General features: G+C 37.8%; 1 protein-coding gene across 4 annotated transcripts in view; it reads right to left on the reverse strand.

Moving 5' to 3' along the window:
* Nucleotides 1–6,338: 6,338 nt before the first annotated feature.
* The window catches only part of mlec (malectin), a 40,054-nt gene continuing 26,973 nt past the window's right edge, over nucleotides 6,339–19,419 (reverse strand). For all 4 annotated transcript variants that reach the window (XM_052032288.1, XM_052032290.1, XM_052032289.1 and 1 more), the window contains 3 exons: nucleotides 17,049–17,228; nucleotides 15,765–15,822; nucleotides 6,339–10,014 (listed from right to left, as the gene is read on the reverse strand). In XM_052032288.1, the coding sequence (XP_051888248.1) occupies nucleotides 9,788–10,014; nucleotides 15,765–15,822; nucleotides 17,049–17,228 (465 nt within the window). In that variant the 3' untranslated portion in view covers nucleotides 6,339–9,787. The remainder of the gene's footprint in view (nucleotides 10,015–15,764; nucleotides 15,823–17,048; nucleotides 17,229–19,419) is intronic.

Consider the following 19,419-nt stretch of genomic DNA (forward strand, 5'->3'; position numbering starts at 1 on the left):
CTTTTGAGGTCTATCCACAGATTTTCAATGATTTTTAGGTCGGGGGACTGAGGGCCATGGCAAACCCTTCAGCTTGTGCCTCTTGAGATAGTCCATTGTGGATTTTGAGGTGCATTTAGGATCGTACCTTTGCTCATTGTGGCCAAAGAGTTCTATTTTAACTTCATCAGTCCATAGGACTTGTTTCCAAAATGCATCAGGCTTGTTTAGATGTTCCTTTGCAAACTTCAGATGCAGAAAAGTTTGGAGAAAAAAGGGTGCAGAATTTCATGAAAAGAACACCCCTCCAACTGTTAAGCACGGGGGTGGATCAATCATGTTTTGGGCTTGTGTTGCAGCCAGTGGCATGGGAAACATTTCACTGGTAGAGGGAAGAATGAATTCAATCAAATACCAGCAAATTCTGGAAGCAAACATCACACTGTCCATACAAAAAAAAAGCTGAAGATGAAAAGAGGATGGCTGCTACAACAGGATAACTATCCTAAACACACCTCAAAATTCACAATGGACTACCTCATGAGGCACAAGCTGAAGGTTTTGCCATGGCCCTCAGTCCCCCGACCTAAAAATCATTGAAAATCTGTGGATAGACCTCAAAAGAGCAGTGCATGCAAGACAGCCCAAGAATCTCTCAGAACTAGAAGCCTTTTGCAAGGAAGAATGGGTGAAAATCCGCCAAACAAGGATTGAAAGACTTAGCTGGCTACAGAAAGCATTTACAAGCTGTGATACTTGTCAAAGGGGGTGTTACTAAGTACTGACCATGCAGGGTGCCCAAACTTTTGCTTCGGGCCCTTTTCCTTTTGTTATTTTGAAACTGTAAAAGATGGAAATAAAGTAATCTTGCTTAAAGTATTAAAGAAATGTCATCTTTAACTTTATGCCTTGTGGAAATCAGGTCATCTTTTACTCTTAGCTATTCAGTGACAGAAATTTTGACCAGGGGTGCCCAAACTTCTGCATGCCACTGTAAGTAGGAGGAATAGGAAAAGACCATTCAGCCCCTCAAGGCTGCTCTGCCATTCAGTGGGGTCATGGCTGATCCAACATTCCTCAGGTCAACCTTCCTGCCCTTTCCCCATTATGCTTAATTTCCTACTGACTTGTTAACTGTCTCAGCATTTAACAGATCCAAGGAATCCAGCCCCTCCCCCATTACCCTTCCAGCTCTGTGGCAGAGTTCCAAACAAGGTTTGAGGTAAGAAGAAATTCCTCATCCCATTCTTAAATGGGTGCCCCTTAGATAATCAATGCCCTCTGTACCACCTGTGTGAGGAAGTTGCCCCTCCGGTCCCCTTTAAATCTTTCCCTTCTCACCAAAACCTATGCTCTGGGATAAAGATTGTGCATTCACTATCATGATTTTATACACTATATAATTACCCCTCAGTCTTCTACATTCCAAGGAATAAAGTCCTAGTGTGCCCAACCTTGCACTATAACTCGGGCCCTCGAGTCCTGGCAGCATCCTTGTAAATCTTCTCTGCACTTTTTCCAGTTTAATGATGTCTTTCCAATAACAGGGTGACCAAAACTGTGCACAATACTCAAGTGCGCTCTCAATGTCTTGTACAAGTGCAAAATAACATCTCAACTCCTATACTAAATTCCCTGACCGATTGAAGGCTAGCATGCCAAATGCCTTCTTCACCACCCTGTCTACCCGTGATGCCGCTTCCAGCGGACTACATACTGGTGCTCCTAGGTCCCTCTGTCTCACAACAGTCCCCAGGGACCAACTATTCACGGTACAAGTCCCTACCCTGGTTGGACTTCCCAAAATGCAACACTTCGCACTTAACTGAGTTGAAAGCCATTTGCCAATCTTCAGCCCACTTACCTAGCTGATCAAGATCTCCCTGTAATTTGTGATAACCTCCTTCACTGTTAACGACACCACCTATTTTAGTATCAGCCAAACACTTACTAAAATGCCTTGTACATTCATGTCCAAATTGTTTATATATATGTATGTATATATGTGTGTGTGTGTATATAAAATGAACAAAGGTCCCAGCACTGACCTGTGGCACACCACTAGTCACAAGCCTCCAGTCTGAGAAACAACCTTCACTCTCTGCTTCCTACTATTAAGCCAATTAAGAATCCGATTAGCTATCTCTCCCTAGACCCCATATGATCTAACCTTCCATACTAGCCTGCCATGCAGGACCTTTTCGAAGGCCTTGCTAAAGTCCAATAATTTGATTCTAAAATTTTTTTTACCCCCAACAATAGATGTCAGGCTAATCAGCCTGTGGTTACCTGCATTTTGCCTTCCTCCCTTTTTGAATAGGGTGTCACACTGGGAGTTTTCCAATCCTGATACTTCTCCAGAATTTAGATGATTTTTGGAAGATTACTACTATCTAGGCAGTAATTTCTTTTAGGTTCCTAGGATGCAAACCATTCTAACCAGGGCACTCATCAGCCATTGACTCCATTAGTTTGCTTAATAATTCATCTCCATCTCCATGATGTTGATAGTATTTAATTCCTCCCTAGCATTATTCAGTATTTTTGGGATGAATGATATCCCAGGATATTTGAGCAAGGATGTATTAAGGCAAATTGTTTGACTAAATTGATTGAATTTTGAGGAAGTAGTGGAGAAGTTAACAACAGCAATGCACATGGCCTTTTGTTGACAGAAGTATCAGATAATAGACTGGTCAGCAAAATTGAAGTCCGGGAGAGACAGTAGCAGAGTGTATATGAAATTGGATAACAGGCTATTGAATGGTTGATTTTCAGACAGGCATAAAGAATACAGGTGTTCCCCAGGGAGTCAAAACAGAAATAATGTGTCTTTTGAAATACAATTATTACCTAGATTTGGGTATACAGGTAATAAATTGAAGCTTGCAGGTGGCAGAAAGAATTGGAAATGTAGTAAGCAATGAGAAGGATTGGAAAAGACTTGAGGATAACAGACATTTTCTTTATGACATTTAATGGTGGTGTTCAGAATTTTGGTAAGTAGCATGAGGAGAGACCACAAAAACGAGATGTGTGTAAGAGAGGCCAGAAGATGCATGCAAACAAATTTTAAAGGTGGTAAGCCAAGTTTAGAAGCTTGTCTAAAAGACAAATCAGGTATTTGGCTTTATTATACAAACAGTACCTAAGCAAAGTATAAAACAAAGCATATAACCAATGATTTTGAAACACTGATTAGACAGCATCGAGATGATACATTTCAGCACTTATTTTAGAAAAGTTAGACCTGGAAGAGTTTAAAAGATACTTACAGAATGAGGGATTTACTAGGAGAGATTGGCATTGGTCTGCTTGGAGCAAAGAAGGTTAGGGGAGATTTTATAGGCTTTTAAACTAACAGTTTTCAGAGAGTAAATAAGCAATTGAGTGACAGAAGGGTCAATCTCCCAATGACACACACTTACGCTGAGTGACAAAAGGTGAGAGGAAAAAGCCATATTATTGCAACCTGGAAATCATTGCTTGAAAAAGTGGTGGAAGTAGATTCAATTGTAATTTTCAAAAGGGAACTTGTAAAAACAAAGGGGGGAAATACAGGGCTATGGGGAAAGTTCAGGAGAATGGAGCTATTAAGTGCACCAAGGACTGTATGCAGAAACAATGGGCCTAATAACCTCCTTTTGTTTTAGACTATGATTATTTGATACATGGATGACTGAACAAAGTCATCTTTGGATCCATACCCCAGCATGAAGTCGGTGACTTTGGGCAAAAATTTGCAGTATAAACAGATCATTATCAACAACTTGCATCTGCATATTATTAGTGCAATGTAAATACTAAGGCACTACCCAGGATGGTATCTCAATTTGTTTGATATTCAAGTCATCTACAGAAACTAGGATGTTTTGACAAAAATCTGGGTCAAGGAGGTAGGTTTTTTAAAGTGAAGTTGAGTCTTGAAAGTGAAGGGTTGTAGAGAAATGGAAAACATGAGGGAATTCCACAGTTTAGGACCTTGGCAGCTGAAGTATAGTCTCCAATAAATGGAGAGAATGGTGAAATGAAATAGCCTGGATTTGGAGATGTGCAGAGATCTTAAGACTGTAAGACTAGAGAAATCCTTTGAAGTAGCACTTTCTTCAGGTAAGATTACTAGGCAAATCTTTTATCAATGTGACCCACTGAAATAATGCACATTAATCTGGAATGACCCTTTGTGCTTAATTGTCTCATTGGGCACTGCACTAATTGATGCAAGGGCAATATTGTTACACTACTTCAGCAGAAAATTAAATCTTACCGAGTTCTTCCTGACAAAAGATACAACCCCTTTAAAAGAACTCAAAATATCTCTTGGTACTAATTAGCTCGACTCCATAATATGTACTGTCACATACATCCGTCAACTCACCTTCAGTGTGCTGTTTCTCTTCTTTATGGAGAGAGTTGCTGTTGTGCTTGAATTAGAAATGCTTCCACTTAGTATTTGCCATCAGTTGTGCTGTAACATTCGTCATCCATGCATCAAGTTAAGAGCTGTCGAATACTTTTCACCAATAATAGAATGTCGCTGAACAACATTGGCTGAAAATGCCCAAGTTTTTCAAGCCATCCACCATAACTCAGGTAGACATTCAAAGTGGTTGAATATTTCATTGTTGTCTGGAGATTTTGACGATGAATTGTCAGAGAAATTTGTGCAAGATGATTTTGCTTTGTGAGAATTAAGCTCTCAGAATACAAGAACAAAAAATGCTGGAAATGCTTAAGGTAGGGGATAGTGCCAAACAGCAACCATGGTGAAAGGGAAATAGGCCGATCATCAGTGCTGGGAAATTAGAAATGAAATACAATAGGATGGAATAGGGTGTAGAACTAATGAAATATCAGTTAAGGTAAAAGAAAGTCATATTAGGAGCCCAGGTGTGGAAGGTGACGTTTAGAATAGGTGTGACAGACAGGAACCTGGAGACTGGAATGGAGTACTTACAGGAAGTTGGGTGGGAAGAATTGTAATCAAGATAGCTGTTGGACTTCATGGATACTAACCCATCCCCTTAAATGAAAGTACACAAGTTGAGAATGGAAGAAACAGATGGCCCAGGTAAAAATGAGAGCTGTTGAAATCGCCAGCAAGACTATGAAACTTTCCAAATGGAGACAGGAGATTCTGCAGCTGCTGGGATCTTTCCAAATTCTGGATAAAGACAGGAAGTCAATGTGCTGGGAAAGAAAAGAGATCCAAGTAGGACTGAAGCAAGGAATGTGTGATGCAAGCCAGAAAGAGAATTATGCAACCTGGAACTATGTAGGTTTCCAAAAGAAGTTGCTTAGTGTAGGAATAAGTTCATCCTTATGAAAGAGGTTGGTGGTGAAGGGAATTAGTCAGGACTCAGCTCAAGTAAACAGTGAAGGGGCCTCAGGTCATCCTTGTGAGGTTGGAGGCATAAAGGGATTGGACATGTGTGGTGAAAATGGGCTGGATGAGTCCAGAAACTTAATTGTTAAAGTAGCAGAGCATACCCTCTAATATCTGACTAACACTGTGACCCAAGTCAGTCTATTTTAAATGGCATTACTTAAGAATAAGTGATAGCTCATCCAAAAACTCTGAAGCATTTAGCATCTCATTACCATTTACCTTGTCCTAGCTGATCAGCATTGGGCTCCTAGATCCACAGCTCTCAATCAATTTAAATACCAACTAAAAAAAGGTCCTGTACAGCCCAGGCTAAATTAGGAAATATCCCTGCACCTGTCCCAATCCATCCTTTCTTAATCCCCACCTCAGGAGATCCCAGGAAAATCAATTCAGAAATCAATGTTAAAGATATGACTGCCTGCTGCCTATGAATGCTAAACTTGAACATGAACTTGAAATGATTTTATAATCCATCTGCAAGGATTCTGTGCAAGATAATGAGAACAGCTCTAAGTTATGAGTTATCTGATTTTCACACTAGTTTTGTAATTTTTAGTAATTGTGCACTGTACTGCTGCTACAAAACAACATTTCACCCTACAAGTGATAATACATCTGATTCTGCAAGTAAGTTTTTCATTGCACCTGTGCATACATGTACTTGTGCATATAACAATAAACTCTACTTTGAAGACTGTTTTAAGCACCTCAAATTTATTTTATTTGCTCCTTTCAAAATTTTGCTGATTTACCTTCTGCTTACAAATACTGATTGACCCAAAAAAAAAAAATCAGACTTACTGATAGCCTATTTCATCCTAACTTTTCTTAAAAAAACTGAACTGCCCATTTATCCAACTTACCAGAGAAAATACCTGCATGTCAGAACTACTACAGACTGTATCACTGCATGTTTTTTTTTGGTACTTAATATTCTATAGAAGCTAATCATAGAAGGGGTAAACTAAAACATGTTTCAATAAAATTTTATTTCCAAATTGCAGAAAATGTAATGGCAACAGAGCAGAATTTGTTGCTATTTGGTGAATGTAGAGATTTCCAGACATTCAGTAATAGTTGCTCTAAACAGGTGGGCTCAATACAATGTTTTCTATGCAATAATTGTATAGACCATTAACAGACACCACTAAATGCAAAAGTTTGTGGATCTCAGTTCTGATTTTCTTTTTTTCCCCCCAGAAAGGGAAATGGGCTTACTGGTCAGCCTGGGAACTTTGTCTTTGCAATGACCACCTACCCACTTCCCACTCAGAACTTACAGTTCGAGCCAGGGCAAGGTGAAAGGCAGACGGTGATGAAGGCCAAGCTTAACACTATTAAATAAACTGGAAAGCAATGAAAATTGCCAAAGAAAATTTGGAGAAAAGCAGTAACTTCAAGGATTTTTTTGTGCAACAGAATTACTGTTTTTAGGAATAAAATAATTATTCCTTGGATGCGCAAACTATTAACAGTTTCTTCATTATTCAATTCATGGTAACCATTAAATTAATTGTCATACCAGAATAATCTTAAAATTAGGTTTAATGACTAATCTATTCAAATTATTTTAAGTTGATCAAGGTGAACTGAAGGATGGATGAAGCTGACAGTTCCCCTGCTCCTATAAACAAGTTTTGTTCTCTAGTCCCACCACTACAGTTTACGATAATGGGTAAGTCTGTCTGGTGATATTGGCAGTATTGTCACTGCTGCATTGGCACAAACACACTTCTATCAAAAAAATAAAAAGGAAGAAAGTTCCAGAAAGAAATTAAGCACATTGTAGTTGGTGCACAGCACACAAATATTTCTACCCAAAAGGCAGAAAACCCTGGGTTGACAGGGACCTAAAATGTAGTCTTTCACTCATCTGAATATATGTGACATAAAAATAACTTTTATCTCCCTTTTCATTATATACTGCTGATTAAAACCACCAGAGTGCAAATTAATACAAATATACCCTCAACCCAAGTTCCTGAGAGCTCCAAACAAAAGCCAAGCTACAAATTGAAATGATTTTTATATACACACACAAATCAAGATTACACCATTAAAGCACAAACTCTACCTACACCTTCTAGGATTCAGGTTAGCCAAAAACAAAATTAATCTATTGAATTTCCAAAGTTAAACAGCAGTTTTCTCTTTGGAATGAGTAACACTAAACTTCAAGCACTTTTGGGGAAAAAAAAAGCTATTCCCTCTTCACTTTTCCCTCCATGGAAAAGAAATAGTTAAAGCCTCCTTGTGAATATGCAGATTCAAGTTATGCATGATGCTCAAAATAATTTAAGGGAAATATAGTATTTTATTTCCATAGTATAAATCATTAAAACTGGCAATGACTAAATTGTACAGGGTTGCTCCTTTCATTCAATACCACACTTGGATTATTAAATGGTTCTCTTTCAAGTTGTACATTTATTTTCCAAAATCCAAAAGCAGCTTTTTGGAAGTATCTGTTTGTGGGACTTTATAAAGATAATACAATTACTTATATAAAATGACTTGAACCAAATTAGAAATGTTTCACTTCTATGATTTACTTTTGAGTACTGTGCCTTTGCTCTGCAGGTACCACAGCAACTAATTTTAAAACAGTAATATCAAATATCTGCCATGTCTCTTATTCACTGCCCTACCCAAAATATAATCGCAACTTCTTGAAGAGCTAAAAACAGCTCATCAAATTTCCCTCCCTCTCAAGTTGTTGGAGAGGGAACAGGCTTCAAATTTCAGGTTCAACAGCATTCTACACAGGAACCTCTGCAATTAATTTGTTGAAAGTGAGTGGGAACAATGATCAATGGGCCACAGATGTATGATTATGCTGTGCAGTAGCCCATTATGTTGGTAGAATGCTAGGTGTCACAGTGGTTAAAAACAACTAAGAATGCTTGGTTTAAGTTGGGGGGGGGGGGGGGGGGTTGGAAGAAAGAGAGGGCAATGTTGGGGAAGAGAAATACAGTTACGCAATTCTACTATCATGATGTCACGTAAACTTTCTCCCAGATCATGAATGCTGTCCCTTGCTGCCATGATCATTTCAGTAAGAATCCCTCTCCAGCTGCCCTTTTCAGAAAGACACTACATTTTACACTCAGCAAGCACCACACCCTTTCTTCTAAAGTTTGTATTAAACACAAAGGGATTAACAGATTAAACAGACTCCAGGGCATGGTGTTACAGAAAAGTTAATGGCACTTTTTATGGGGTCAAGTAACTACTCTACGTACTTCCCCCTTTGCTCTGACAGTTGTACCTCTTTTGCGAGCTTTAGGTAAGCACTGCCATACAATTCATATGTGGTCACTCAGTAGGGCCTTGTGAAAAGATGTATTAATGTGTGCAGGGATTTCAAATTTTATTGCTTCTATAATACTGTCCATTTCAAATACCTTTCATTGAGGAACCATCAAATGGGAACAGAAAATAGAAAGAGGATGTTTTATAAACCGCTAATGCCAGAAAATAGAAAAAAAAAGCTAGAAGTACACAGCAAATCCATTTAAACCTTAAAAAAGGTTTGGGGACGAATTGCTGTTTCTGATTGATGAGATAATTCGGCATAAACCATTTTTTCTTTTCAGATTATGGATAAACCATTACATATTACTTTTGCTTTTATTATAGCAGTTTTAAGGAAATTCTCTTTTGTAATCCAGTGAAGTTGGCCAACAAAAAGAATACTTTTAAATTATTGTGAAAACATTTGAGCATTGTACCAAGCCACAAGGTGAAACCTGAAGGTGCTGGTGAAACAAATACTGCCTTTTCACACTGAAAATTTCATACTCACCCAATTTATTACTAAACAGCCATTCTCTAACCAGCTTGAATCTGATCATGGACAGCTCATTATTCAAGAGAAAAAAAATTCTCACACTTATGTCCAAGTGTAGACATGCTACTGCAAAGGAGGGGATGGAACTTATACAATTGGATCACCATTAATTTGCCTACAGTACCTTTCTCATTTAAAATTCTCCATTCAAGTTTTACCAGTAGAATTGTGGGTTTCCTTAAACACTAACGGCAAATATTAGGTGTACAGTCTTCACATTGAGGCACATTGTTTCCCAGCCTGAATATCCATTAACCCATAACCTTTATCACAGCAAAAAAAAAATCACTGGCTTAAAGCATTCAATTTTTTTTGGGGGGGGGGCGGGGAGGGGAGGTTTCAATTTTACACTTCAGAATTACTGGAGGACGCTTAAAAAAAAATCCTTAATGAAAACAAAAATTATTGCAATTCAAAACCTTCAAAAGTCAATGCAAACCATTTCTCTTCCTTTCCCCCCTCAATTCTGAAAATAGAGGGAACAGAAACATACCATTTTAAACAGACTGCCCCATGCTGTTACATAGCTCCTCACCCACACGCACCACTGTACATGCTAAGGTTATCTCTCATAATCGACATAGACAAAACAAGGTGGGAATGAAGACCCCAAAGGCAACTAAGATTGGAAACATTAGGCTGCTGTTGTCAGAGGCATATGGATCAGGAGTTCGAGGTCCTGACTTCACCTTCTTTTTGCTTATCGTCTTCTTCTCAATACCCTCCTCATAATCTTCCTCCTCTTCCTCTTCCTCCTTTTTTTCCAAACCAGGATGAGGCAGCAGTTTGGGAACATCTGTAATTAGGCACAAGTTTTAAAAAAAATGGAGGGATTTAATTGCAACCTGTTAACATGCTAAACTATGACAATGTTAAACTCAGATTTTGAGGGAAACAACTCAAATTGAATTTACACATTTTTCATTGAATCTTTTTCAAATTCTCAGGACATTAATTATCATAATTAGAAAGGCCAAGACGGTCAACTTTATTAACTTGATCTCAATTAACAACCAGCCCAATTGTAGACACTTGTGTTCTCGCTCACTAACCATTTCTCCTACTTCAAGCTCTGTTCAAAAGCAGATCAACTAATCAACTCAATTTCTGTAACCAAATAAAAATGCCTACAGCCAAAAGAATGAATTCAACTGATTAGATGGAGATGATATATGCATTGGCATTAGGGGGAAACATGTGAAGTACTGGAAATGATAACCATAAAGATGGTGGATATATTAGGGGAAGTAGTATCTTAAACAGGTTGATAAATCACTAGACCAAGATTAAATGTTTCCTAAATTCTTAAAAAAGGATGAAATAGCACAGGCTCATACTATGATTTCCAATGCTCCTTAGCTAAAGGCATGATGCAAGAGAATTGGAAGATTGCCGATGTGGTATCTTTGATCAAAAAGGTGAGAAAAGGCATGGATCTACTACATATAAATGCAGATCAGTCACTCTGCCATTGATAATGGGTACATTGTTAGAATGATCCCTCCAAGTAGGAGATATGGATGAAGTGGATGGGATAGTTGCGTTTATTAGGCAAGACATAGAAAGCAACAGCATAGAGGTCATGCCAGAATTGTATAAGATATTAGTTAAGCACCTGCTATAGTACAGTGTATAGTTCTATTAACCACACTACAGGATGGAAGAGAAGATCTACAAGATGCACTGCAGTTCTCATATAGACTATTCCGAGAGCAGCTCTGAAACCCTTAACCTCTATTACCAAAGAGGACAAGAGCAGCAAGCACATGGGAAGACCACCACCTGCATGTTTCCCTCCAAATCGCACATGATTCTGACTTGGAAATATATTGCCATTCCTTCATCATCACTGGGTTTAAAATCATGAAACTCTATCCTACAGCACAATGGAGTATCTTCGTCAGAAGGACTGCAGCGGTCCTCAAGTGCAATTATGGATCAACAATAAATGTTGACCTCTTCAGTAATACTCTTATCCCAAAAATGAATTAAAAAAAGATTTAGAAGGATGATGCCAGGGTAGGTCATGAGGTGAAACTGTACAGATTTCAGCCAGTTTGATTTACTCCATCTATCAGTAAATAGATGAATGGACTGAACAAGGCTATTGGTCTCAACTGTTGGTTCTGGTGCTGAATACTTGTGGACCAGGATAACCTATTCAAATAGTTCTAGAAAATTGTTCAGGCATGTGCTCCATCTACTCAACTTTACAGCCTCAGAATAAAGGGAAGTCCCTTTAGAACTGAGATGAGGAGGAATATCTTCAGCCAGCGGGTGGTGAATCTGTGGAATTTGTTACCCCTGGGAGGGAGCTGGGCTGTGGAGGCCAAGTCATTGGGTATATTTTAGGCAGAGATTGATAGGTTCTTGATTGGTAATGGGGTTAAGGGTTACAGGGAAAAGGCAAGAGAATGGGGTTGAGATAGAGAGGGGAAAAAAGAAAATCAGCTATGATTGAATGGCAGAACAGACTCTATGCTGAATAGCCTGATTCTGCTCCTACATCTTATGGTCTTAAAACTAAATCACCCACCAAATGATGGAGCGAGATCATCAGTAACATAATGAAAGAGTCCTCAACAGAGAAATTAATAGTTACTTACTCAGCAATAATCTGCAGCTGGTGGTCATTTGTTACAGACTTAGATTCCAGAGATAATAATGACTATCAAAATAACATTCAACAGGGAGTAGCACTAATAACTCACAAAACTGAAGTCCCTGTTGAGCGGTGGAAAGCTCAGGACACACACTTACGTACACTTTTACCAACAGGAACGTCCTGTGTGCATCATCTCACCTCAGGATATTAACAGGGTCCTGGGCCAAATTAACTTAAGTATCTTTAACTGTTTCATCAATTACACTCCCTCTGTCATGAAGTTAGAAGTAGGCATTTTCATTGATTGATTGATATGCCAAGAGTTACAAGAACAGAAATGTTTCATACAGTGTTATCTTTTCAGGATTAGCGTTAAAAACAATAAAAAATTCAGTTTATTAATACTTGTGATACATTTAGTAATAGATGCAAAATTACTTCAGAAAAGATAGTGGCACCATTCTGTAAAATCCAATTCAAAATCAAAGATTCTTTTGAAGATTATCAAAATCTGGTTAGCACTTCAGACCAATTGAGGGAAAGGAAACATTGGTCATCCAAAAGTCATAATATTTCTTTTTTAAAAAATAATTTATCTTCAATAAAAATCCATTTATTTCTAGAAAGAGTGCCTATATTATGTCAATTTTGTCTGCAGTATGTTTACAGAGAATAGGTTCAACGCATGTAATAGGTTATCATTCCATTTTTGCATTGTAAAGTCATCTCCTGACAGCAAAGTAGTATCGGTAGTAGTAGATTAGTACAGGAAGTGTGGAAAATCTACATCAACATCAAATGAACCCATCCAAACCAGACATGAACTTTGTCCAGGTGTGCAGAGGGGAAATCTAGTAGGCAACTAGCATTATTTCCAATATATATGGGATTTGATGTTTTATCTGCCAACTTTGCTATGAATAGTTTCCCAAGAAAGATATTGGTCCAGATGAGTTACATTATTCAAAGAACCCAATTACCACAGAGATTTGGAATGTAAACATTGTTTAGACATCACATCTAGGGTCAAAGTTATTAAGAAATGAGGCCTGCCTTGGGGGGGGGGGGGGGGGGGGGGGTGGAATCCTTTTCATTTCCCAGATGTGACTCATTCAAGTGGGTCAGAGAATCAAAAGAATAGTACAGCAGAGAGAGAGAGCACTCATTTGATTGATCGATCGAGTCTATGCTCTTTCCAAAAGCAATCCACGCGGTCCCATTTCTATATAATCATGTTTTCTCTTCCAAGCAGTTACTCCTTTTGATGCAAATATTCAATCTATATCCACTACTGTTTACTGTTGCCAGCAGAGTATTCCAACAGTCAAAGATATTTTCTCAGTTGCACTCACTTTTCTCAATCACCCTAATCTTGTGTTCTCTGGTGACTGAGCTCAGCCAATGGAAACAGTTTCATCTTATTTACTGTAATGAACTCCTGCTATGATTTTAAACAACTAAAATTTCTTCACAACCTTCTCTGTTCCAAGGAGAAACAATACATAATTACTACACAAAAAACAGAATCAGGAGTGACCCCCATAAATCAAATCCAGCTTTGATCTTATAGAATCGTGATGCTCTTACCACACTCACAGCTAATTTTCATGTATTTTGATTTCCCTTGTGCTCAAAAATCTCTAAGACTCCGGAGGGAATTCCAAAGAATTTCCTTTCATCTTAGACAGTGCAGAGTTCTAGACGCTTCAGATAAGGGAAACAGCCCCTCAGTATCTATCCCACTAATCTTTCTCAGAATCTTATATTTACTTTTCATTCTTCTAAACTCCACTAAATTTAGGCCCTAATTACTTATTCTCTCCGCAGACTAGCAGTAATAGCCATCCTACTTATCAATCTAATGAACCTTTATCTTTCCTTGGGCAAGTAAAATGAAAGAATACGGAGTACTCCTGGTTGATCTCACCAAAGCTACGTATAATTACAGCAAATTTTATTTACACTGGTACTGCAACCACTTTGTAACTGGCAGCATAATGTTTATTTTCCTAATTGTGCATTCTCCCTACAGATCAATTTCCCTGATTTTGTGAACAAACACAACCTGGTCGCTCACTAATCAATTGTTATAAGTTTCTCACCATTTAATACTGTCCTGTTTTCTCTGGTATTCCTTAACAAAATGAAAAAGCTCTCATTACTCAAGATTTTCAGAAAGCATGAAGGCTTACTGTGGATAAGTTCGTGGGGTACAGTGCGAGGCTAGAAGAATGGCAGGGTAACAAGAAACATGGTAGGCACCCAAGTTCTAGACGCCTGCTCCTCAAGTCGTATATTCATACAAGGCATTTCACTGTGGGCCGCGAAGGATTTGTTGTTCTTTCTCATAAAGTGATACATTTCTTGCAGCTCTGCTGACAATTGATATAATCAATCTAATAGTGGAAGTACATTGGGATATCTCCAGTTGATGCAATCCCAATTTTTAATCCCTGTGTGAGAATAGGAAGTCCAAAATGTTTGAAAATTAATCTCCAATATGTTTTGCTGCGGTCTTATGCAATTTTTTTTTCAAATTAATTCCTATGTTAGTCATGGAAAGGGAGGGGGAGAAATGCGAGAAGGGCAAGTAAACCAAATAAACCATTTGCTCAAAGATGCTGCTTGCTCAGTTACTGAGAGCAACCATTATTTAAGTAATGTGATCAGTTGATGTCAGCCTTGCTTGGAGTTCAAAACAAGTTTGCGATAATCAGGGTAATTATTACCAGACAATTTACTGCAACAGGAAATAATTCTAACCAATTATGAGTATATTGTTTCTGTAAGACACTTTAGTTTTAAAAGAACTTAGCTTCCTCTTTACCCATCCATATGTTGTTTTATTTCAAGAATCAGATTTATTGTATTGAACAGTTTAAATTTCATAAGAAAGCTTGATTCTTCCATGACTTAACATTCCGGACTTGCTTTTCTTCTTCCCCCACCGTTCGCACAGGTGAATAGGGACATGAATTCCATTCATGTTACAAAAACTACAGTTAAAGAATCACTTGCAAGCTCATTTCATGGCTCAGCTATTAAAAGTATTGCTGATGTAGAATTAGAGGAGGAGTCATTGTGTATAGAATAATGTAACAGAATTTGCTCAACAGATCAACAAACTGGAACAAGTATCCAAAGTTTAATCATCTGTTGTGTTGAAATGATTATTTCTAATACTTTGGCTATTAAGGACAGGGGTGGAAATCCGTCTGTACTCCTTATCCAAAGAGACCTGCTAACAACTTGTGTATGGATATTGAGTGAGAACAGAAAATTAGGCCCACATGTGATTATGTTAACAAATGAATAACCTGCCTACTGTCCAGACTTACATTTTTATATAAATTAATTCCATGGCAATTTATCTGCACTTACAACAGGTATCTGTATCACATCATCGATTCTCCTTAAAAAAATATCATGAAGACACGTCATCAACTTTCAATATTCTTTCCCTTCCAACTTTGTTGATTTTGCATATTTTTGTTTAAGTGCTGATATCAGGATTTACTAAGCATGACAGAGAGAGAGACGTGGAGTAAGATCAATACTTAAGCCATTTTTCCACAAGTTTGTTAATTCAATTAATTACCAATTAATTGGAAGAAATTTTAAGATAAATATTATTTGAATTACTGAAGAGGAGTGTCAACATAGCCCTTTAACCATTTTTGTAGTTTACTGTACCTTCCCCCCCACCCCCAAACATTTCAATACAATTACAGTGCAATCCAGATTATATATAAACATAGGGAAATAAATAACCATTTTTCATACTAAAACACCCCAATTCAGTTGTAATATTGACTTACTTAGTATTGCATTTCTCAGAGATACTATAATCCCAATAAACTTTATGAATTCCAGAAGTATTGGTAATATTGACAATAATCAGTAATCTGAAATAGCTGAGAGACTATCAACATTCATCTTACCCTCCACTGTTCCCTTTATGATGCATATTGCACAGATTTTAGGGTTGTCATAGTAACCCTAGAACATAGAACCAACAAAAGGAAAATGATTAGTATTAAGTCAGTGTTTCCACCACATTTTACAAAATGATAATGTACCTAGATTTGCAAGTTCAAAACACAGTAGCTAAAATCAAAGCACATTGTTACATTAATTTTATAATGTAATTTGTAATATTTTGAAAATTACTGCTGGGAGGGGCACGAAAGTTGCTTTTGCAAGTTCCTTTATATTTAAACGCAATTAGATTAATTTTCCTTCACTAACGTCTGAAATAGACGTACATCATCACAAAAGGACACTCCTCATTTTATTATCAGAACTCCAGCCTAAACCACTGTGTGTTTGGCCTGGAAATCCTTAAATCAAAAAATCTTTGCTCTGACGACTTCAGTGCTGATTTGACATCTTAAACCAAAATGTTATCCACCCCAGACAGTTACACTTTCAGCTAAAACACATGATGGGCACCCCTAGTAACCCTGCAAATATATCTATCGAAAATGAGAGCCAGGTGGACGAGATAGTCCTATCATTCTTTCTCTATCTTCTGTTAGTATTGATGATCACTTATTGGATATCAAAAAATGGTGCTATAACTGGTTTCAATATTGACGGGGGGGGGGGGGGGTGGTGGTGGTGGTGGTGGTGGTGGAATGCAAATCATACCGTATTCCCAGTGGGATTAACCCAGGACTTGACTTGGCAATGATGTTATGTACCCCAATCACGAGTTAACCACATCAGGACAAGAGGCAAGCAGACAAATATTTGAACAGAACAGCTATAGTCAGGAGAATCACTACCCAACCTGTTGTTCCACATAGTTATTTCATTAGTGATAGCAAACAGCTGCTGACAATGGGAGAGACATGAGCAGTGAGACAGAAGAAGAGAGAGAAAAAAAATTGCTGATCAAAAATCTAGCTCATTTGTTGTTTACTCCCTTCCCCTGTTTGATTTCGCCAGGTACATGGATTTGGAAATGGCTGTTTGATGTTGCCTCAATGGCCTAAGAAAATCATTGTGTTTGTTTATAAGCCACTTGAAGTAAATAGAAATAAAACAAAGAAGGAACTTTGGTCTTTGAGGACCTATTAAGATTATTAATATTAATAAATTAATAAAACCTATTATCCTATACAAACAGCCCGTAAAATCTTCCTCTGTAGCAGCAATTCACAAACGTGTTGAAGAGATCATTTTTGTTAAATCCTACTCGGTAGCATAAAAGATTTTCTTACTTTCACAAATTCTACCAGCAGTTTTCCATTAAATGTAGAGACTTCTCCTTGAACGCTGAGTTTTCCTTTCCTGACAGAGAAGGACACCAGTTCATCGTGTGCCGTGCTGTGTCCCACTTTATCAAATATATCCAGATCTTTCACTACCACATGCTGCCCATTTAATCTCACATCAAAGACCTAGAGAGAGAAGAAAGAAAATCTCAAACTATTTAACCAATAAATAAGCTATGATTATATTTTAAAGGATTTTCTTTAGCTTTTAAAATGAATGCAACTTCTCCATGACTTTGTGTGGTAGATAAGGTTACAAATTTTTTTCCATCCAAAACTTTTTTTTAAAAAAGTACCAGTTTTGAATCACATGCCAAACATGTCAAACATTTCCACAATGGCAAAACTGTTAAGGCATAACTGTATTTAAGACCAAAGTTTTTTTTTGATGGAAAGATATAATGCTACATGATAACATTTCCTTTCCACTATGACAGAAGTTGCTGATGATTAGCTTATCAAAAACATGCTCAACATTAAACAGATAAAATGAACTTAAAAGAATACATTGTTATCAAAGGCAATCAACAACTTTGAGCTAATATTACACCAGTCAATTCATGCAGAACTGGGAAGATATACAGTTACATACATGCTGACAATGCTTAGCTCTAGTTCGCCATTAAATCCCTCCATGGCCTTGCCTATGCAGTTCTCTCAAATTTGCTCCATCACTATAAGTCACCTGAAATACTGTGCTTCTACAACTCTATTCTCCAATACGTCTCCAAATTGGTAGCCACGCCTTCAGCTGCCAAGGCCCCAAGCTCTAAAGTCTTGTCTCAAATCTCTTCTCCCCATCTTTCCTTTGCTGAAGATGCCCTTATCACAAACCCTCTCTCTGTTAGTGACCTTGGTGTCAGATTTTGTTTATAATATTCCTGAGAAGTGTCAAAAGATACTACAGAAATACAAGATCATATTGCATCAGATCCTGTGCCCTCTATGTCAGCATTCAAATGTTGGGCACATTTTTTGACAAAGGGGAAAGCTATTGATTCTTAACCCAAATTCAAAACCACATCAAGGATATCCAAAGTGTGCTCTGCCTTGGATACAATTACAGCACAATAGGCCACCATTTTGATTAAGTGCTCTGATGTTGCTTTTCACAATACACCATCATCCAATTTAAACCATTATGCATTTGCTCACGTAACCTGTAGCAGAACAATGTCAGAACACAAACACATTCAAATCTATATACCAAAATAATACTGATTGATTTTTTTTTAAAGAAATGATTGTAACTTTACACTCATTTATAAAATTATATCTGGACAAGATCCAATTCTGTGAATTGATATTGAAGTCTTTACAATTTAATTTTCAAAAATCTGATTTCATCAAAATACATCCTGGTTGAAAAGCAAAAAAAAACTATTGGAAATATTCATCAGAACTATCAAAAGGTTGTTGACAAGAAACATTAATCCAGTTCTCCACAGATGCTGTATGACCTGCTGAGTATTATCAGCATTTTCTGTTTTTTTAAATTTCAAATTTGATACTCAGCAATTTTTTTGCTCAGCAGACCCATTAACTTTTTCTCCTAACTCATCACCAAGCAGGTTTAACCCTAAACCACAACATTTTAACCATACTTCAGCTCTGTTACCTTCTGCTGACTGTTATCAACTTAGTTGCTTACTAAATGCTTAATGGTCACATCCATCACAGATGTCAAGTACCAAGGCTTACAAATTCATTTGTGTAACATGATGCTTTTTGTGCAGTCGTGACCATATTTAGACTAATGATCAACTAAGCTAATAGGCAAATTGCAAAAGTTGCATTTTTTTTTACCCTAGTCCTGTGTATATGCTGTGCTTATACGTGGGAGCACTGGGACATGCATAATGACAATAGATGTTTAAAGCATATCTAGACTTCACTTGCTGAAAATTCGTGACTCTTGAATGGCTCAAACCACTCATGCAGGTGGTGGCTTTCACCAGACCCCAAGGCCTGTTCTGCATTATTTAAAAGGGAGCTGGGTCATTACTATGGATCCCTTTGCAGTCTCCTTTAACATTTCAAATTTATCTTTGTTCTGAACACCACCACCACCCCAGTTTGCTGCAGGTCTTCTTCAGGCCCTTCAGAACCCAGTTCATTGGTGCCATAAACCTGGCCGGTAGCCATAGCTGACCAGAGTTCTCTGCTTATGCCCTGTGCCGAGGTCCCTTCCCTAGACTTCTCTTAATAATCTTTGCCTTGGAAACCATGAAAGTTCTACCACTAGCTTCCCATTAGGTCTTAAGCACTAAAGAACACTGTAGCAGGGGGCCCATGGACAAAACTTGTGTGGCCCATC

This window comes from Pristis pectinata, chromosome 17 (assembly GCF_009764475.1).
Source record: "Pristis pectinata isolate sPriPec2 chromosome 17, sPriPec2.1.pri, whole genome shotgun sequence".
Taxonomy (NCBI): Eukaryota; Metazoa; Chordata; class Chondrichthyes; order Rhinopristiformes; family Pristidae; genus Pristis; species Pristis pectinata.